The following is a 20,929-nucleotide window of genomic DNA, read 5'->3' on the forward strand; positions in this document are numbered from 1 at the left end:
CTAGGCGCATGGGCTTCAGTAGTTGTGGCACACAGGCTCAGCAGCTGTGGCTCGTGGGCTCTAGAGCACAGGCTCAGTAGTTGTGGCACACGGGCTTAGTTGCTCTGCGGCATGTGGGATCTTCCCGGACTAGGGCTCGAACCCGTGTCCCCTGCATCGGCAGGCGGACTCTCAACCACTGCGCCACCAGGGAAGCCCCTCTAAATGCTTTTTAAAAGAATCTCAAGCACCAAAATAAGCTGTAGGCTGAAGAGATGGAAAAACTATTTCTGATTTAAATAGTTTTTTTTCCACCAACAGAATTACTCTCTATTTCATGCCTACCTGCTACCTGTTGTTTCTTTAGTCCACTTTTCTTGAAGCTAACTAAATATAAGCTTCTTGAGGACACAGCTATATTTTATTCATCCCTTTCAGTGCCTGCTGCAATACAGACATTAAAAAAACAAAACAAAACTACTAGTTAAGTTTTGAGTGAGTTATCTAATTCTGGAAAATCTGATACATTTCTAAAGAGAACTAGAATTATGCTACTCTGACTAGCTCTGTGACCTTGGTTACTTAGACCTCTCTGGATTCTGAGTTCCTCATCTATAGAATGGCGGTAAAGAGTATTGTGTCAGAGAACTGTTAGGAGAATTAAATGAGTTAATATATGCAAAGTACTTAGAATAGTGCCTGACACATAGGGAGAGTTCAATAAATGTTATTTTTCTAAAAATTTTTAAAAATACAACTTTTAGGTGTTCTGGTCACATGAATGAAAACGATAAATCAGTAAAACATTTAAGTGTCCATTTCCTTTAACTTCTATTGGATTTAAATGAAAAGAAGTCTGTTCATGGGGTTTATAGAGGAAAAGCCCAAAACGCCATCTTAACAGTATCCATAATATTTAACCTTATAAAAATGACTACCTTGCTACTGCATTCAGGTCTTAAGTTCCAGATCCCATTAATTTCTAATAGCAAGAAAATATTATATTTAAAATGCTAATTAATAAAAATTCAGTCTAAAGATTTCAACCTTATATACATTATGTGACACTCACTCAACTGACTTATTAATCTTTCACTCTTCTTAAAATGACCTTTTCCTATTCTCTGACTGATTAACTCTTATCCACCTTTGCTTAAATGTCATCTCCACTCTCAAGCCTTGTCCAGCTCCCCAAAGAGGACCTATCACACTGCAACCACCCAGCTGTGGGCAAGACTGCTGTCCACTGTGCTTACTTTTATACTTCTCACACACAGTATAAATCCTGTCACAGAGTAGGGTCCTTGACAAGTATCTGTGAATGAATGAACCACTGAGTTCTTCTTGTGATAGTCCCACAGCAATTTTCACTTACCACCATAATGCACTTGGCACACTACATTATAATTACTTTCCCATTTGTCTCCCCCACTAGAGTGTAAGCTCTTTGAGGGAAGGGCCCACAGCTCACCCATGCACAGTGACTGGACCATTCATCAAAGATACATACTGTGAGGCTACCAAGCGCCAGGCACTGTTGCATCAGTATAATGAACAAGGCAGTTGCACTTTCTTATGGAATGACAAACACATACAAAAAAAAGATAGCTTTTTATCGGGATTAGTACTATGAAGAAAATAAAGCAGGGCAGTCTGACAGAGGGATGAGGACATGAGCTGGAGGAAGGGCTAGTATCACGATAGGCCTTTGTGAGGAGGTAACATTTGAGCTCAGAGAACAAAAAGGAACCAGTCACGTTTACAGCAGGGGTGAAGAGCCCCATGCACAGGGAATGGCAAGTACAAAGGCTCTGAGACAGGAATCAGCTGGGTTTGTTGGAAAAAAACAAAAAAAACAAACAGGCAGGTCTGGCTGGCACACAGTAAACTAGGGGAAGAGAGGAGGAGAAGAGGTCAGAGAAGCAGGCTGGGCTAGAGCATATAGGCTACACTGAGAAATTTGGACTTTGTTCTAAGAGCACAGAAAACCGCTGGATGATTTTAAGTGTGGAGTAACGGAATCTGATGTACGTTATAAAAGAAATCACATTGGTTGCTAAGTGGTGAGGCAACTGCGGGGGATCGTGAACTTCCTTCCATAGGCAGACAAATTAAGAGGCTATGCAGTGTGGGTGGGGTGGCGCTGCATGGCGTGGGGCAGAAAGATGAACAGAGACAGACAGGAATCACGGTAAATTGAGAAGACATGGCTGGCAGGCCTTGCTATTGAACAGGAGAAGTAGGAGTGGCAGAGAGGAATCAAAGATGTATCCTGAGGATTTGACTTGAGCAAGTTTACCAAGATGGGGAGGAGTAGGAAATATCTACTATCTTGAACCAAGAAACTTCTACATGCCTACTGGGTATACAAGTGGAAAAGTAGTACATGTTAGGCACTTAATATAGACTTTCAGTAACTAACACTTCGAGGATGACAGACTCACCTAAAATCAAACGTAATATAGCATTCCAAACATGACCAACTCTATTTATTGCTTCCAAGGTTACAAACGTAAAACAATAAGCGATTGAAATGAAATGAATTGAGAAATCTCGGTTCATTTGATAAACTATGTCATTTTTGGCTGCTACTGATGCTCCCTGACCCAGATGTTTAATTCAGCAAAGGTGCTGAATTTTATGTTAGAAATTTTAGACAAATGCTGTAACTCGATTCCGGTGGTTGTGCCACTTAGAGAAGGTCTTAAAAACACTAGAGAGGTGAGGTGCCAAGAGGAGCAAGCAATGACTCACCAAATCACTTTTACTCAAGAATAGGTACATGCCATATATGAAGCTACTGTGAACCAAAGGTTTTGATGCTTTTGGCCATGATTCACATTTTAAAACTTATATTTATTAAGATATAAGTTACAGAGAGTAAAATTTACCCTTTTTAGTGTACAGGTCTGAGTTACGACAGACGCATACAATTAATATCCACCACCATCACCACCATCACCACTACAATCAAGATACAGAACGGCTTCTCACCCAAAAAAGTTCTTTCAAGTCTTTTTGTAGTCAGTCCCTCCCCCACCACTGGAGGCTGAAAACCAATGATCTATGTTCTGCTCCATTATCTTTTTAAACTCAAGAATAATCTTATGACTCTTATTCACAGGATGCCTGGCAAAGCCATATTTCTTGAAAAATATGATATGTGAAACACCAGAACCACCTAAAAAGTATTTAATGCCCTTGTAGAAGAAGAAACCATCCACTCCAATTACTAAGGATTAGATTCAGGCCTCCAAAACAGAGTTTATAACTTTCCTCTAAGATGTTTTTTGTCTAATAATTGGCTTGGATGAAACAAGCATGACTTTCAATATACACTCAACAAGCAGATTTACACATTTTTTCCTCAAAACAACCTGATGTTTTTGATTACTATCTCATTCAAAAAGTTAAATTAAGATATAAAACATTACATATACTCACAATGGTTTTATATATGATTTTCTGTAACAGGAAACTGGTAAATATGAATTTGATTAATTTTCTAAGTCAATCTCATTTGCAAAATTCTGTAATAATACTTTTTTAATAATACTGTTCCTCTTATTTTAATTATCCATTTTGAATTTTAAAAATATTCTATTTTGGGCTTCCCTGGTGGCACAGTGGTTGAGAGTCTGCCTGCCGATGCAGGGGACACGGGTTCGTGCCCCGGTCCAGGAAGATCCCACATGCCTTAGAGCGGCTGGGCCCGTGAGCCATGGCGGCTGAGCCTGCGCGTCCGGAGCCTGTGCTCCACAACGGGAGAGGTTGCAACAGTGAGAGGCCCGCGTACCGCAAAAAAAAAAAAAAAAAAAAAAAAAAAAAAAATTCTAATATACATGACACTTAATTTTGAAATATATACTATCATTATTATTCAATTAGATCAGGCTTTGTTAAATCTACTAAAGCAGATACTTAATTTGATCTGTTGGGATCTATTTAAATTTTACACTCTTATTTAGAGGGAGTGATGCTTAATGTAATTTATTTTAAAAGTAATTTATTAACTGATTCTTTTTTTTTTTTTTTTTTTTGCGGTACGCAGGCCTCTCACTGTTGTGGCCTCTCCCGCCATGGAGCACAGGCTCCGAACGCGCAGGCTCAGCGGCCATGGCTCACGGGCCCAGCTGCTCCGCGGCATGTGGGATCTTCCCGGACCGGGGCACGAACCCGTGTCCCCTGCATCGGCAGGCGGACTCTCAACCACTGCACCACCAGGGAAGCCCTATTAACTGACTCTTTAATTAGCCTGACTGAATGAACACATCTTCCATGGTGAGCCAGAAATGGTGGCATACAGTCCAGTGGTTAAGGCCTTGGGCTTTGGAATCAGAAAGACCTGGATGCTAGACCTAGCTCTGTTATTTACTGATTGTGCATACACTCTGGGCAAGTAACTTCCTGTCTCACAAAGCCTCACTTCCCTCCTCCATTAAATGTGCATAACAGTACTACCCACCTCATACAGCATGAATGCTAGTACTTAGGACAAGGTCTGGTACATGTAAGTGTGCTCAATAAACGTTAGCTAGTACATACTGGATGGAATTTCCATTTAAAAAACATTGAAATGTTCTAGTATTCAGCATTTGCTCTGAAACAACAAGGAAAGTGACTTTATTTATATTTTACAGATGACAAAGTGAGGCACAGAGACAGTTGAATGGAGAGCAGACTTACCGGCCCAGGTGCATACAGTTAAAGAGAAGCAGAAAGTCACCTGGTTGTTCAGACAACTCAAGTAATTTAAAGTCTGATGCTACTATAGTTTCTAAAACTGAGTTTTTTTTTTTAAGAAGTAAATAAGAAATTTTGATGAAAATCATAAGAAAGCTAAGGATGCACAAAAACAGACATATGGATCAATGGAACAGAATAGAGCCCCCAGAAATAAATGCAGGCACCTATGGTCAATTAATTTTTGACAAAGAAGGCAAGAACATACAATGGAGAAAAGACAGTCTCTACAGCAAGTGGTATTGGGAAAGCTGGACAGCTGCAGGTAAATCAATGAAGTTAGAACACACCCTCATACCATACACAAAAATAAACTCAAAATGGCTTAAAGACTTAAATATAAGACATGATACCATAAAGCTCCTAGAAAATAACATAGGGAAAACGTTCTCTGACATAAATTGTAGCAATGTTTTCTTAGGTCAGTCTCCCAAGGGAATAGAAATAAAAGCAAAAATAAACAAATGGGACCCAATCTAACTTATAAGCCTTTGCACAGCAAAGGAAACCATAAACAAAACAAAAAGACAATCTACACACAGGGAGAAAATATTCACAAACAATGCGACCGACAAGGGCTTAATTTCAAAAATATACACACAGCTCATATACAAAAAAACAAACAACCCAGTCAAAAAAAATGAGCAGATCTAGAGACAATCCTCCAAGGAAGACATACAGATGGCCAACAGGTACATGAAAAGATGCTCAACATGGCTAATTACTAGAGAAATGCAAATCAAAACTCACACTAGTCAGAATGGCCATTATCAAAAAGCCTACAAATAATAAATGCTGGAGAGGGTGTGGAGAAAAGGGAACCCTCCTACACTGTTGGTGGGAAAACAGTATGGAGGTTCCTTAAAAAACTAAAAATAGAGTTGCCATATGATCCAGCAATTCCACTCCTGGGGATATATCCAGAAAAGACGAAAACTTTAATTTGAAAAGATACATGCACCCCAATGTTCATAGCAGCGCTACGTATGATAGCCAAGACATGGAAGCAATGTAAGTGTCCATCAACAGATGAATGGATAAAGAAGATGTGGCATATATATACAACGGAATATTGCTCAGCCATAAAAAAGAATGAAATAATGCCATTTGCAGCATCATGAATAGCACTAGAGATTATCACATACTAAGTGAAGTAAGTCAGACAGAGAAAGACAAATACCATGATATCACTTATTTGTGGAATCTAAAAAAATGATACAAATGAACTTATTTACAAAATAGAAACAGACTCACAGACATAGAAAACAATCTTATGGTTACCAAAGGGGAAGGGAGCGGGGGAAGGATAAATTAGTTTGGGGTTAACAGATACAAACTACTATATATAAAACAAACAACAAGGTCCTACTGTATAGCACAGGGAACTATATTCAATATCTTGTAATAACCTATAATGGAAAAGAATCTGAAAAAGAATATATACATATGTATAACTGAATCACTTTGCTGTATACCTGAAACTAACACAACACTATAAATCAACTATACTTCAATTTAAAAAAGGCAAAAATATTCAAAATGAAATTAGTGCCATTTACAATTTTAAAAAAAGAAAGCCAAGGATGAATACAGGAGAGATCTGCATGTTGTTCTTAACCATTAACTTCGTGTGTGTGTATAAGGGAATTTCATTACGTGGGAGTTCATTTTGTGAAGCCAGCCACATCAAAGCAACTGACTGGATAATGTTCAGGTTTGAAATAATTTTGAAAACTCAGTTTAAAACAGAAATAAGTATTTCACATTTCCCCCTTTTTCCCTTTTTATTCCTTTAGAAACATAATAGTCTTTTTTTCCCTTCCACTCTTTATAGGCAAATTTATGGCACTCATAAAATTTTAGACTAAGTTTGAAGGAAACTGAGAGGACATCTGGTCCAATCCTTTTGTTTTAAGGTAGAGAATGATGCCCAGAAGGGAACTAAAATAAAATAAAAGCCAAAATGAGCCTGGGACCAAAGTGAGCCTGGGACCAAGTGTCCTAATGCCCCATCAGTTACTCTTCCTACTACAAGTGTATCAAAATACTTAGGCAGGGCCGTCACCAGAGCTCCTCCATGTCCACAGCAGACATCAGCCATCATGTCACTACTTCCTTCTCACCTTCACACCTTAGAGTCCTAAAGTCACCACATTCAACATGGCTGCTGCCATTGATAGTGGTCATGCCCCCAGTGATTTAGTAAATGTAAACCCCAAATTTCCAGCTTAAAATGTGAAGACCTTTTTTCTTCCTTCCATTTTGTCTCTTAAGTTTCAGAAATAATTAAATCTTTAAGAGTAGTAATGATCTTTTAGGAAAACATCTGAGTTCCACACTCTTAAAATGTGGTTGGAGACTGCAAGATAAACTTATTCTGTCAAAAATTTAAAAATAAATATAAGCAAAATTAATCTATGGTGATAGAAATCACCAGAAAGTGGCTGCTTGGGAAGGGGCAGGTGGGGTGATGGAAATGTTCTATATCTTGATAGAGATGTGGTCAAACTATATACTTAAGATCTATGCATTTCACTGTTTGTAAATTATAGCTTTTAAAAACAATCTAAAGTACTCACGTAGACAATTCAGATTTTTAAATTCTCATCCAAGGGAGGGACCTGAACTGCAATCCAGCTGGTGAAAGGCAATGACCAAACTGATAGAAATCTTTCAAAATCATGGTAGCGGAAGGCATTTTTGTTCAATTATTCATGAGAATAACATCCACTGTGCCAGAACTCATGTATATGGAAAGCAAATAAAGGGTTTCTTTAAGGCTATGCAGATTAATGGATTCTGCCTTAAACAGGAATGAGAGTATTATTTAAATACTGTATACACTACTGTAATAACATATCTGCTGATCTGCATTGGCTACTGAAGTGCATTTAGCACTTAGTAATAGAACTTCATCCTAAAGACCACAGAGAACTGAAGACTTTTATAGATAAGGAAGGTAAGGTTTAATACAGTGCACTAAAGCCTTCACATTTCTATTTTCTGTATTACTTTCCTATAAAAACTTGAGCGTGCATGACATTCTGCCCACTGCATATCATTTTCTGGTAACAGAGCTTTTTGTTTTTGTTTCTGTTTTTTTGTGCCTACTAGGATTGCTAACTTAAAAAAAAAATTCACTGGGGTATAACTGATTTACAATGTTGTGTTAGTTGTTGTGTTAGTTTCAGGTGTATAGCAGAGTGTATCAGTTATACAAATACACATATCCACTCTTTTTTAGATTCTTTTCCCATACAGGCCACTACAGAGTATTGGTAACAGAGTTTTGACAAAATAAAAAGAGTACTGAAAAGGAATTTTAAAAAACTGGCTCTTCTCTGGCTGACAAGCAAGCACATGACGTTGGCTTAGAAACCACAGGTGGGTAGCAGCACAAACTGCTTAAAGATAGTGCTGGGTTAGTCCCTATTGCCATGAGACAGAGGGGAGAAAAGGGCAAATTTAGAGTTCAAGTTATAGCTAGAAATGGAAGACAAATTTCCCACCTCTTTGAGCAAAGTGCATTGAAATAAATTTTAGCACACGTTAGTAAAAGGTCTGGTATAGTATCTGGCACACTGATGAATGGTAGCTGTTCAATAAAACAATATGTCCTGTTACTAATGAAGGATGCACAGGAGAGTGACCTTCTCTCTCCTCCGATGCTCATACGTACCAAATCTGGCTTCAATCGGTGAGTCAGGGGGAAGGAGAGCCACATAGAGTACAAGGTGGTGAGTACCGTGGACAGCCAGGACTGCTGGACCTCCCGGCTTCTGGGAATGCGGTGAATATAGTATTCGGTAAACTAGAAGGAAATAGTGAAAATGCAAATCAACTGGGCCAGTGATACTAAAGTTAAACATAGAAACAGTTAACATTTGTACAAACAGGAAATGCTCTCTCAATTTTAATTTTCATTGGAAATATTTTTAAACTAAGTTATAAAGGCTTTTTTGTGCTTTATACAACACACATCACTGGGTTATGACAAAAAGTTCCTGAATATGATTCAAAATGTTAAAGTCAGTGTTGACAATAAGCTGGAGGAAATTTTCTATAAAATATGTTTCAGGCAAAGACCTTAACATACTTATATACAAAGAGTCCTTACAAATCAGTATAAGTAACCTAGTATCAAGATGGGCAAAGGAGATGGACAGACAATTCCAAACAGAAGAAACACAAACAGCCAATACACATTTGAAAAGATTGTTAACAATTAAACACAAAAGAAAGCAATGAGTCATTTTTCACCTACCTAACTGGTAGAGACTGTGGATACTCAGCGTTTTTGAGGATGTAAGGAAATAGACATTTACATTCCCTGGGCAAATACATTAGAACAACTTTTGGGGAGGGCAATTTAGGAATATCTATCAGAATTTTAAGTGTGTCTACTTTTGATCCAGCATTACTGCTACCAGAAATACATCCCACAGATTTACCCACATGCTATCTACTTTATCACTGTTTGTATTTGTGGAAATTGGAAACAGCCCAAATATCCTCCAACAGGGACTGGAGAAGTCCATACAATAAAATATATGGAGACACATGAACAAATGACATAGATTTATATGAACAGATATGGAAGATGTGCCCAGATAAGTTGTTAAAGTGAATATACACATTGCAGGACAGTATGTTTAATATGATCCAGCGTGTATTAACAAATCACAAAGCTGTGTGTGTTTGTATACACAATGGTACACATATCAGTAGTTGCATGAAGAAAATCTGGAACTGTTTGCCACAAACTGTATATGATGTGGAAGGGGTTACACAGGGAACTGAATACCAGAAGGTGAGAATCACTGGGAGTTCCTTGCAGCCTGGCTACCACAAACGTTAAGTCAGAGAGTAAAGGACTAAATACCTAATACATTCCTCTCCCCATCCCCCCACCTTTGGCCTTGAGGAACAATACGCTCCTAGAGAAAAGAACAGAAAAACCTTTTTGTAAACTAGTGCAAGACACAAAACTACTGGTCCTAAGTTTTTTCAAATTTAGAAAAAGGTGTAAGATTGTGTGTGGAGGCTTCTGTTATGCTCCAGGAGGGCATCTGTGTAGCTCCTATAAAAATGAAAACGAGGGCTTCCCTGGTGGCGCAGTGGTTGAGAGTCCGCCTGCCGATGCAGGGGACACAGGTTTGTGCCCCGGTCCAGGAAGATCCCACAAACCACAGAGCGGCTAGGCCTGTGAGCCATGGCCACTGAGCCTGCGCGTCCGGAGCCTGTGCATCCGGAGCCTGTGCTCCGCAATGGGAGAGGCCACAACAGTGAGAGGCCCGCATACCGCAGAAAAAGAAAAAACGAAAATGGGCTGCACACGTGACCACTCTGTTTCACATATGATGGACAGTCCCTCTTCCTTCCATACTATACCAGTGGGGAAAGAAAGATCTGGACTCAGTATGTTATCCACTATTTTAATTTATTTATTAATTATTTATTATATCAATGTTTTTTTTTCTTCCAAAGGATTAAGGTACTAAATGTTCAACTAGAAAATAATACTGAATAGTTCCCAAACTATAGACCATACAAGGGGCAGTATCCAAAAGGGGGCAAACTTGTAAGGAATCTTGTTGGAAGTTTGTGCTTGACTAATTTGTGGAGATTATTAATTTAAAAACATGTGATGGGTAAAACAGTACTGAAACTGAGCCTCCCTAACACTGAGTTTCCTTACGGAGCTTATGATTAATCTCTCTATCCAAATCTTTATTCCCTTTCTTGTCCCCTCTGACCTCTATGCTGTGCTAACTGAACACTTATCCACCACAGTCAGATGACTAAAATTGCTGTTGTCCATAACATCGTTAATGCACTAAAATTGCTATTATATATATCATCATTAACATACAAACCCAGGTTGTTTCTCCAGGGCAAGATGAGCTAACAGACCCCTGAGCCATGGACCACCTGGTCTGAGCCTCATAAACCAGAACATCCTGACTCCCAAAACTATGATTAAGAAGTGTCACAAGATAATTAATCCCAGCCTTTGTTCATCCCTTTAAAAAAAAAAAAAAAATCCCTAACTCAAAGACCAAGTGGGAATGGATCTGAGGCTTGTCTCCTACACTCTTCCTTGGCCCCTTACAATAAACCCTTACTTTGCTGCAAACTCTTGGCTGTCAGAGTTTGGCCTTCTGCACTGTGGGTACATGAGGCCTTGCTTGGTTTCAGCACTATAGAGCCAGAATGCCTAATCAGAAACCTTCTGGATCAGAAGTGTTTCGAACAGGTAATACAGGACATATACCATATATATATTACATAATATCCACCGCTGAAGTTTGGAGAAGTAACCAAACATATTAACATTTCTATAGCAAAACACAAACATTCACACTAAGTGGGATAAAGACTATACTCCTCGTGCCAATTCAAACCAGGTTTTACTGTCAAATAAACTTGTGACAAACTTGGAACTTTTTTTTTCTCCCTCAGTTTTCCGAGCTTCTAGGATTTCAGATCAGAGATTGTGGACCTGTACTACAAAATACATTTGAACCCAATAAGATGTCAGTATTATTATAGTGAAAATAACCCAGTAGGGTCTCATTATAAAGGATTTTTCAGTGTTACTTCAAAAATTTGAGGCCTGATCTTAATATCTGTAATATTTTCTTTAAAAAACCATGGGTGTCTACCATGTCCCTTTAATCTTTTAAAGCTGTGAGCATATAACTTTTAAAAAATTTTTATTTTATTGAAGTTTAGTTGATTTACAATGTTGTGTTAATTTCTGCTGTAGAGCAAAGTGATTCAGTTATATATATTCTCTTTCATATTCTTTTCCATTATGGTTTATCACAAGATACTAAACGTAGCTCCCTGTTCTATATAGTAGAACTTGTTGTTTATCCATTCTACATGTAACACTTTGAATCAGCTAATCCCAAACTCCCAATCCATCCCTCTCCCCTCCCCCTCCCCCCTTGGCAACCACAAGTCTGTTCTCTATATCTGTGAGTCTTTTTCGTAGATACGTTCATTTGTGTCATATTTTAGATTCCATATATAAGTGACATCATACGGTATTTGTCTCCTTCTGACTTACTTCACTTAGCATAATAATCTCTAGGTCCATCTATGTTGCTGCAAAGGGCATTATTTCATTCTTTTTTACGGCTGAGTAGCATTCCATTGTATATATATACACACCACATCTTCTTTGCTTATAGCTATGTAAAGAAGCAATGAACAGTATTTTTGGGTATTTTTAGTGTCCTGAGGGGCTGGAAGGGGTGGTCAGCCTGACTCTGGCTCTGGAAGCCCGGCTCCCCTGACTCCATCTGAGCTCCAGAGAGGCAAACACAAAAGCCTGGTAGGGCCTACGCAAGGGTCTAGAGACAGCTCTCTTAGACTTGGACATGGAAGAAAAGACTACATCTCGTCCCGGGGAGCAGCCTGAGGAAGCAGAGAAAGTGGGTTCTAGAAGTCTCCAGTCCAGTCCCAGAAGGATGGAAACTAGTGGAGGCATGTTCTGGGGTGCGACCTGAGGGTCCTCCTAGATGGAGCCTAGAAAAACAGGCCAGAGGGTGAGCAAACAAGGTAGTGACTGAAGAGTGATGACCTGTCTTCTGACTTCTGGCTGCACCATGGAAGGAGCCCAGCCTCAGCCTTCAGATCAGATGCTAGGCTGGGGAGGGGAGTCTTGGTTCCACTTGCGGGCTGGAGCTAACTGAGCCAATGACCTCATGAATACAGTGTGACCCACCACTCAGTTTACACAGGATGGTCCCAGTTTATGTCTGCAGTCCTGGCATAATTATTAATAGTGATCCCTTCTGCTCTCAGAAGTATCCCACTTTAAATGATAAAGTATATGGTTACCCACAGGGTGGGCAAGGAGTAGGTTCTTCCTAGTGATAGGGCAGGAAATTTACTCAGAATAGCCCAAGGCAAGGTAATGCAAGAATCTACATTACCATCAAGGACAAGAGGCTACGTGGTAGCTGGGAAGAAAGCCAAGCTGGAAGTCCTACCAGTGAGATAAACAGGAAAACAGAGAGTTGGTGACCAGTGTGGGGAAATGCGGGTGGTGAGGATCGAGCCAGGCAAGGGGTCAGAACGATGACCCTGACCGGCAGGAGACCGGGGACGGGGGGGCAGGGTCCATATGGTACCCCTCTCTGGCTTATGGCTCTACGATAGAGAGGCCTATACCTCCAAACCCCATCTAAGTCTTCGCCACATTATGTTGTTTTGATAATAAGTTCAGGGAACTGGAAATCCTACCAAAAAAGAGACTGCTCTCCAAATCCAAGCCTCTTCCCACCCATTCCCCCACCAGATCAGTTCTCAGAGGCACCTTTCCCGACTGACCTTTCTAAATAACCCTGCTCTTCCCACCTGTATGCACACTCCTCTCTCCTCCATCACCAAGCTTGCTTTTTGTTTTAAAATTACTCTATTTCCTCTACTGGCATATTATATGTCTATTTACTGATACCTCCACGAGAATATAACTTACCTGAGAACGCCAGGAACTTTGATCGTTGCAATCTCGGTGCTTGTAAGAGTATTTGGTTTACGGTTGGTGCGCAGTATATATTTATTGAATAAATGATTCAGTATGTTTTCGCATATTCATATAAAATAACTCAATCTTCCTGTCACCTGCCTGAGATGTTCTTAGACTGGGAATGCAGAAAGGACACAAAGGAGGTAATTTCACAGTGCTTAACCTGGGGCCTTATTTGTAAGGTCCACTCAATAAATGGGTTGAACTGAACGGATGGAATTCCTGGGGCAAGAGGGAAAATGCCAGAGCAAAGCAGGGTATTGAGAGTTTATAAACAGCCAGAGTCAGGAGGCACCAAACCCTAAGGGGAGATGAGAAGGAACCAAAGACAAACGCGCCCTCCCCATCAATGTGTCCTAGATACACAGCCTAGAGGCCTCAAGGAACTTCTCAGCCCTTGTGGGTCCTCTCCCCAGAAAATAAGTCCAAGAGAGAAGACTGTCCTGAGGCTTTGAGGTCTGAGCACAAAGGGAAAGGGAGTCTGCTAGGTTAACGCGACCAGAGCCTTCCACTGTACACCTAAAACTTCTTGAAAAATTCTATGCCCACTGGTTCTGTATTAAACCTGCTATGCGGGGGTGCAGTCAAGCGGATGGAAACCTGGGGCCATCTTGATAGGGACAGAGCCCTCAGAATAGTTATGCCTAATACACAGAAGTTGGTGCTAGGGTATCTGATGTCCTGTATCGCCTAGAAGAAATACTGAGAACCAGGCCATGACAAAACCTTAAGAGAGTTTTTATTACTTTATATAGTTTTAGAAGATAATCAAATATATAAAGAAGTCAGTGAAGAAAAATTATCAATAGAATGCTTGTATTTCGGTCTTCACTAAAGTTCCTTTGAAGACAAAGGAATGGGAGAGAGTTTCAGAGAGCTACAATTTAGGCTCGGCTATGACCAGGCATTCCTAGGGGTTGTGGCATCTAGAGAAATCCAAGTGAAGGCACCTTTATAGACATACTGTTGTTATGAGTCTGTACCTCTGCCTTGAGGAAACTGTCCCTGATCCTCTTCTAGGTGCTATTAATGGGATGCAGGACACAAAGGATACTTCATCCATCATTTGACCCCCTGAGCCCCATCTCCAGACCCAACATTTGGTTTCAGATTGGCCACATGACCCAAGCAGGGTCAGTCTTTTCCTGGATTCTTATAGAGACCCAGGGAAAGCTCTTCCTTTTAGAAATACTGTGGGCTGCTAAACTGGCCCTCAATAATCCATTCTACTGGGGCAAGAAATACATACTTGTTTTTTTTTTTTGCAGTATGCGGGCCTCTCACTGTTTTGGCCTCTCCCGCCGTGGAGCACAGGCTCCGGACACGCAGGCCCAGAGGCCATGGCCCATGGGCCCAGCCGCTCCGCGGCACGTGGGATCTTCCCGGACCGGGCCACAAACCCGTGTCCCCTGCATCGGCAGGCGGACTCCCAACCACTGCGCCACCAGGGAAGCCCTACATACTTGTTTTGGTATTCCCCTATTCACTAGGCTTTTCTGTAACAACTCAAAACTGAACTATCATATTTGCCACCAAAACATGCTATTCCTGTGTTCCCAAGCCAGAAACTGACAAATGAACAGTAGACACTATCATAAACAGGTTTCCTGAATAGATGTGAAGATCATGAAGATCTGTGTTGGGACTGGCAGGGATGAGGGTTGGTGGAGAACACTCTGAAACCAAATGTTGGGTCTGGTGATGGGGGTCAGGGGGTAAAATGATGGACGAAGCATCCTTTGTGTCCTGCATCCCATAAATAGGACATAAAAGAGGGTCAGGGGCAGTTTCCTCAAGGCAGAGGTACAGACTAATAAAAACAGTATGCCTATAAAAACTGTCCCCATGTTTCCTTCTTCCAAAACCTCTACACACACTCCTACCTACCCACCTATCCCCAACATCCCCGCTACTCTCATGGTCCAAGCCATCACCACCTCTCACTGTGACTATTGCAATTGCCTCTCAAGTCGTCTCTGCTTCTTCTCTTGCTCCCCTTCATTTTATTCTTTACAGAATCTCCAGAGCAATCTTTTAATAATGTACAGCAGATCTTTCTTTCTCCTGCTTAAAACCCTCCAAAGGCTCACCACTGCACTTGGGATAAGATCCAGGTTTCTTACAACTGCCTCCAAGGTCCCATGTAGTCTGGCGCTGGCTTATGTCTCTAGCCGCTCCCTGCTCACTCCCTCCAACCACACGGGTCTTCTTTCTGCTGTTTGAATGTGTCAGACTCATTCCTTCCTGAGGGCCTTTTCTCTCATTCTGAGCTGTCTGCCCTGCTCCCAGACTGTCTCATAGGAAGCCCCTTCCTGCAAGTCAGGTCTCGCTTGAACATTATCTCCTCAGAGAGGATGCAGTTCTCCCCCACCATCCCCTACCCCCAAAACATGGTTGCCCTCCACCGCACTGTCTTATTTTACCATCTTCACAGCAATTTATTGGTAACTCAAATTAACTTGCTCATTTCTAGTTTGTCTGATTGCTGTCTGCCTCTCTCCCCAGAACGTAAGCTCCGTGACAGGAAAGGACCTCATCTCGCTGCCTGCTGTGACCCTGATGCACAGAACGGTGCTTCACACGTCATGGGTGCTCATCCCTATTCGCTGAATAGATAAATGACTGTCATTACAGTTTCTAGAAGTTCAGTCTGTCGTCTATGCTGGGGAAGATGCGAACTCCTTATCTCATAACATCTCAGGAATGTAAGAGACCAATTAATCGAACCTTCTCACTTCACAGGTGAGGCATCTGAACCTTCCCGCGGGGACAGAGCCAGCAAGTGGTAGAGCTAGAACCTGAACCCAGGCTTTCCACGTGTCGTGAAAGAGGCTGCTGACTCACCTTCATGAAGGCCGTTCTTGATGCCTGTGCCTCCCTGCTGAGAAGCCTGCCCCCTCCAACACACAGTGAGTTGAGCCAGCTTCCTCTGGATCTGTGCTCCCGGCTGCCTGTGGTTTCTGTGATAGCCAACCACCCATCCTGACCCATTTCCTTTCCCTTCTCTGCTTTGTAACTCACCAGCCCTATATATCTACAGCCTTCAACCCCCTGAGTGTGCTGTGTCTCTACCTGCTCTATGGGAATTGGGCCGCTGGCCTCCTCTCACCTCTCTGTGCTTTGTGCCCTGCTCTGTGCTATAGGTTTGGCACCACTCCCCCGTCTACCACTGTCACCAATGACTCCCTCCTCTGCCCGCAAGCCTCTCTGTGGAAAAAAAAATCAGGAAAAAAAAAGGGGGGGGGTGCTTAGAAATCTTCAGACTTTTCTGTTGAACCTTAGTCCCCCAAGTCCCTTCTGGTAAGTTCTGTTGTTTTGCTGTTGCTCCTACCTGGCAGCCGACTGGGGAAGTATGCTTTAGTTGAGTCCTTGCTTTCTGTGCAGGTCAATGTGTATACCCTGCAGTGTGTGCATATCTTGCAACGTGATCCAGTCTGTTTCACACAATTGGCAGTCATATAAAAGAGAAGAAAGACTCTTTCTCTCTTATTCTCTCTCCACCATGTAGTTAATGAAACATCCTTTCTGTCTATCTATACAAGCTTCCTTAAGAAGTGGCAGGGACCATGTCCTACATTACTGTGTATGCCCACAGAGCCTCCCAGCGTTCCCCACACGTACTTGATTGATGCATAACCAAACCCACAGTGGCAAGACAGACAGCAAAGGTAGGCTGTCTAAGAGTAAAAAAAAATAATGTGGAGAAATGGATTTTTTTCAAGCTTCTAGTTTGTCTGGAATTATGTGAAACACTGAGTTAAATGCTAATAGTATATGACAACTTGTAACTTTCACAGTATCTTTCAGAATTACATCACTGCTGAAAACCACAAACATATCTGGCCTTAGATTTGTGACAAACTAAATAGAAGTTTATAGTGATTCAGATGGAAATAATTCCACCAAGGAATCCAAATGGCATCACAAACCACGACAGAGCAGGTCAAGTGGTCTATGAAGTCATTCTCTGCTGTTACCACACACTGAAACATACAATACATTTATTATTTAGTGAATGCCACGCTATTGCAGAATCTTGGAAACAAGACAAAATGAAAATGGTAAAATTTCATTCAACCAAAAATGGTTTCAGTTTTCCTTCATAACCGCTTTTTTTAAAATAATGAAAAGTACAATATATAGTAAAAGCATGCCGGATGATTCACCCAATCATTCTGAAATCAAGATGACCATAATTTACCACCCAAAAAAAGTTTTTATATGCATGTCCTTCAAGAACTTGGTAGCTGCCCACTTTAACGTAGGTGATGACGAGGTACCGTGAAGTGTCTTGGGATGAACGAGCCGTGGGTTCCAGGCTGGGTCCTGCTCAGATAACCAGCTCTGTCACCTTGGGTGAGTTAGCCTCTCGGGACCTCAAGTCTCCCACTGTGAAGCAAGGAGGCCTGGCTGAGATCAGAGATCCTCAACTAGCCATCATGACCCCACTCCTGGTTCTCAAGCCTGTCTTGTCAGAGACAGGCTTCCTTTTACCTTTAAAATGGTATGAATTTAAAGACCGCTGTTCCAGGCCTGCCTCACGACTTGGGGCCACTCCTCACTTTACCTTGAGAAGCTCTTCCTTGCCTGGAGGTCTCAGGCTTCAGGGAACTAAAAAAGAAGTTTGTTCTTGAAACACTTAGGGGAGTCTGGCGCAAAAGATTTCTAAAGTCCTTCATAATGAATATTAGTATTCCTCTTTCCAGCCTTTTATTGCCCCTTTCTTTTGCAAGAAATAATCCAATTTTTCCTTTGGGTAACTCACCCTTGCTCACATTTCAGCCAGATGATTTTGGTGGGATTTCAGCCCCTGTCTCCTTAACCCCTAACCTGTAGCTCCAAGAGTAGGACTGGAATGGCTTAAGCACCACGGAACAACGCTCATCTGTGGCTATGATGATTAGCTGAAAGATGTGAATATAACCCAGCTGGAGACCATCAGGCAGGAGACATTTTCTGGGACTTCTGGGAAAAAGAAGCTTCACCTCTCCCTCTCCTACATGCTGTAAGAGAGCTGCTTCTTCCTTAGACCTTTGGTGCAAAGATATGAAGCCAGGAGGCATTAATGCTTTTTGCTGCCCTGGAGGCAGCACCGGGGAGCCTGACGGGAGGATGCTGCAGAGGATAGAGCAGACACACCACTATCCTTGGTGGCCCCCCTGGGCAGCTGGACCAAGTCTTGCCAGAAACAACACTGAATTTTTCCCATTTCGTTAAGTCAAAAAATGCTCTTTATTGTTCAAGCCAGTTTTGAGTTTAGTTTTATGTCACTTGCAGTTGAAATACCCTTCCTTTTAGCTTTAAAATGGTATTAATTAATTTATTTATTTTAAAAATATTACTTACTTATCTGGCTGCACCGGGTCTTAGTTGTGGCACGCGGGATTGCCACGTGCAGGATCTTTAGTTGCGGCACACGGGCTCTTAGTTGTGGCATGCGGGATCTAGTTCCTGGACCAGGGATTGAACCCAGGCCCCCTGCAATTGGGAGCGGGAGTCTTAACCCCTGGACCACCAGGGAAGTCCCTGAAAATGGTATGAATTTAAAGACTGCTTTCCTCTTCTTAAAAAGGAAAAGATATTAAAATCATAGATGCAACAAGTGTTTACAGCGCTGGCTATTAGAACTGTATTCTTCATTGTGAGCACAGATATACTCCCAAGAGCACCTACCAAGTGACAGAAACTGGGCTAGGAGCACAAGGGTAAATAAGACGTTTATAAAGAACTCACTGCAGTCTGGTAGGACAACACAGGACAACTAATAATTGCAATCAGAGAGACTGATACGATAAGAGACATCATTATTAAGTATAATGTTAGCACCAAGTAAGACATGATGAATTATACTTTGATAAACCCAGTCAGGCTTTATAGAAGAGATACTTTATCTGACTTGGAAGAATATGACATTTACCAGGTATAGCAGAGGAGGGAAAAAGGTTCTTCTGGTGTGTTCACAGCAGAGAGACATGAAATGGCATGGAATTATCTGGGGAACTATATTTTGGCATGTAAAGAGGACAGAGCAGCAGAAAATGGAGCTGCAGAGGTAGGGCCTTCAAAGCCATGCTAAAGAGTATGTACTCAAATCTAAAGGCAAAGAGGAGTTACTGAAGGATGTTAAAAAAGGAGAGTACTGTAGTCAGATCTGCTTTCAAGAAATACCACTCTGGCAGTTACGAACAGAATGGACAGAAGGGTGGCACCTCAACCAGAGGAGGAAAATCATTTGAGAGATCACTGAAACATGCCAGGGGAATGACGTTGAAGGCCTGAAGCAGGGGTCCCCAACCCCCGGGCCACGGACTGGTGCTAGTCTGTGGCCTGTTAGGAACCGGGCCGCACAGCAGGAGGTGAGTGGGCTGCTCCCCGTCGCTCGCCTTACCGCCTGAGCCATCTGCCCCCACCCGCCCCCCCCGCGGAAAAAGTGTCTTCCACGAAACTGGTCCCTGGTGCCAGAAAGGTTGGGGACCACTGGCCTAAAGGATATTTACAACACTAAGCTGAAGGACTGGAGAGGGCAAACAGCAGGGAGCAGGGATTTAAGGAGGCTGGGGAGCTTGGGGTGACTCTCAGGTTTTTAGGGGAGTGAATGGTAAAAGGGGAAACAGACTGAGAGCATATCGTTATTCACTGTGGTTCAGTTTTGAGCATAATTTTGTGAGTCAGTAAAACACTCTCTAAGTACAAAATATATCCGTATTAGAGAATATGTACAGGTAATTATCAGGTTGAAATGGGATAGACAGGGGTTTGTACTGGGAACTTGGGCAATGAATTCACTTGGCAGGTGGGCAGACAGAGCAAGACAACTGGGAATCTCAGAAAAGGCAGTGTTGGGAAATCTAGATTCCAGGCAGGCGCTGACAGGTCCCAGGGTGGCCTGGCCTGGAGCAGCGGCCTCGCTTGTCTTTGACAAGTCAGACTTGACAGCCAGTTGTGGGATCAAGGATGCTAGTTGAGGATCCCTGATCTCAGCCAGGCCTCCTTGTTTCACAGTGAGAGACTTAGGTCCAGAGAGGCTAACTCGCCCAAGGTGACAGAGCTGGTTATCAGCGGGACCCAGCCTGGAACCCATGGTTCCTTCATCATAGGTCACTTCATGGCACTTCACCCTCTACCATGACTCGAGCATCTTTCACATCCTTCAAGGACAAGTGAACACCCTCTGCACCCGCTATTCCACTTTTGCTTCCTTCTAGCACTCAGCTCATTGGTCAATCCTGACTAAAACCACCACCAGTCACCCTCACTACTTGTAGCGCTCAGAATTATATTGTCCTGGCAGGATTGTAACTACTGGCTCCAGAATTATTTCTTGGAGCTTAAAGGCTAAAAGAGACCCAAAAATCTCCATTTGTGCAAAAGGAAGGATAAAAAGAAACAGGCCACATCCTGGTTTTGTGACAACAACAAAAAAGAAATTATTGTATGTACAACAAAAAAGAAATTATTGTATGTTTGGGCCCATAATATAAGTTTTCATTTTAAAAATACGCTATTTATGGAAATGTTTAAATTCAAACATTGGTTATTAGAATGTCTTTAATTAGCTTTACAAGAGAAACAATAGCACCATATTGCAAAATGTTACTAGCTCTGCACGTTGTAAGAATCCCATACAAATTTCACTGGCACAGGGAAAATGGTCAAATTACCTTA

The 20,929-nt window shown here is 41.8% G+C and overlaps 1 protein-coding gene across 12 annotated transcripts in view; it reads right to left on the bottom strand.

The window, feature by feature from the left end:
• The window catches only part of ALG14 (ALG14 UDP-N-acetylglucosaminyltransferase subunit), a 126,603-nt gene that overhangs the window by 78,665 nt on the left and 27,009 nt on the right, over positions 1–20,929 (bottom strand). For 11 of the 12 annotated variants that reach the window (XM_032612408.1, XM_032612484.1, XM_032612318.1 and 8 more), the window contains one exon: positions 8,402–8,533. In XM_032612408.1, coding sequence (XP_032468299.1) covers positions 8,402–8,533 — 132 coding nt within the window. Of the gene's footprint in view, positions 1–146; positions 247–8,401; positions 8,534–20,929 lie in introns of those variants that run through there. The other variant, XM_032613184.1, reaches the window with a different exon arrangement.

The sequence above is a fragment of the Phocoena sinus genome, chromosome 1, assembly GCF_008692025.1.
Source record: "Phocoena sinus isolate mPhoSin1 chromosome 1, mPhoSin1.pri, whole genome shotgun sequence".
Classification (NCBI taxonomy): domain Eukaryota; kingdom Metazoa; phylum Chordata; class Mammalia; order Artiodactyla; family Phocoenidae; genus Phocoena; species Phocoena sinus.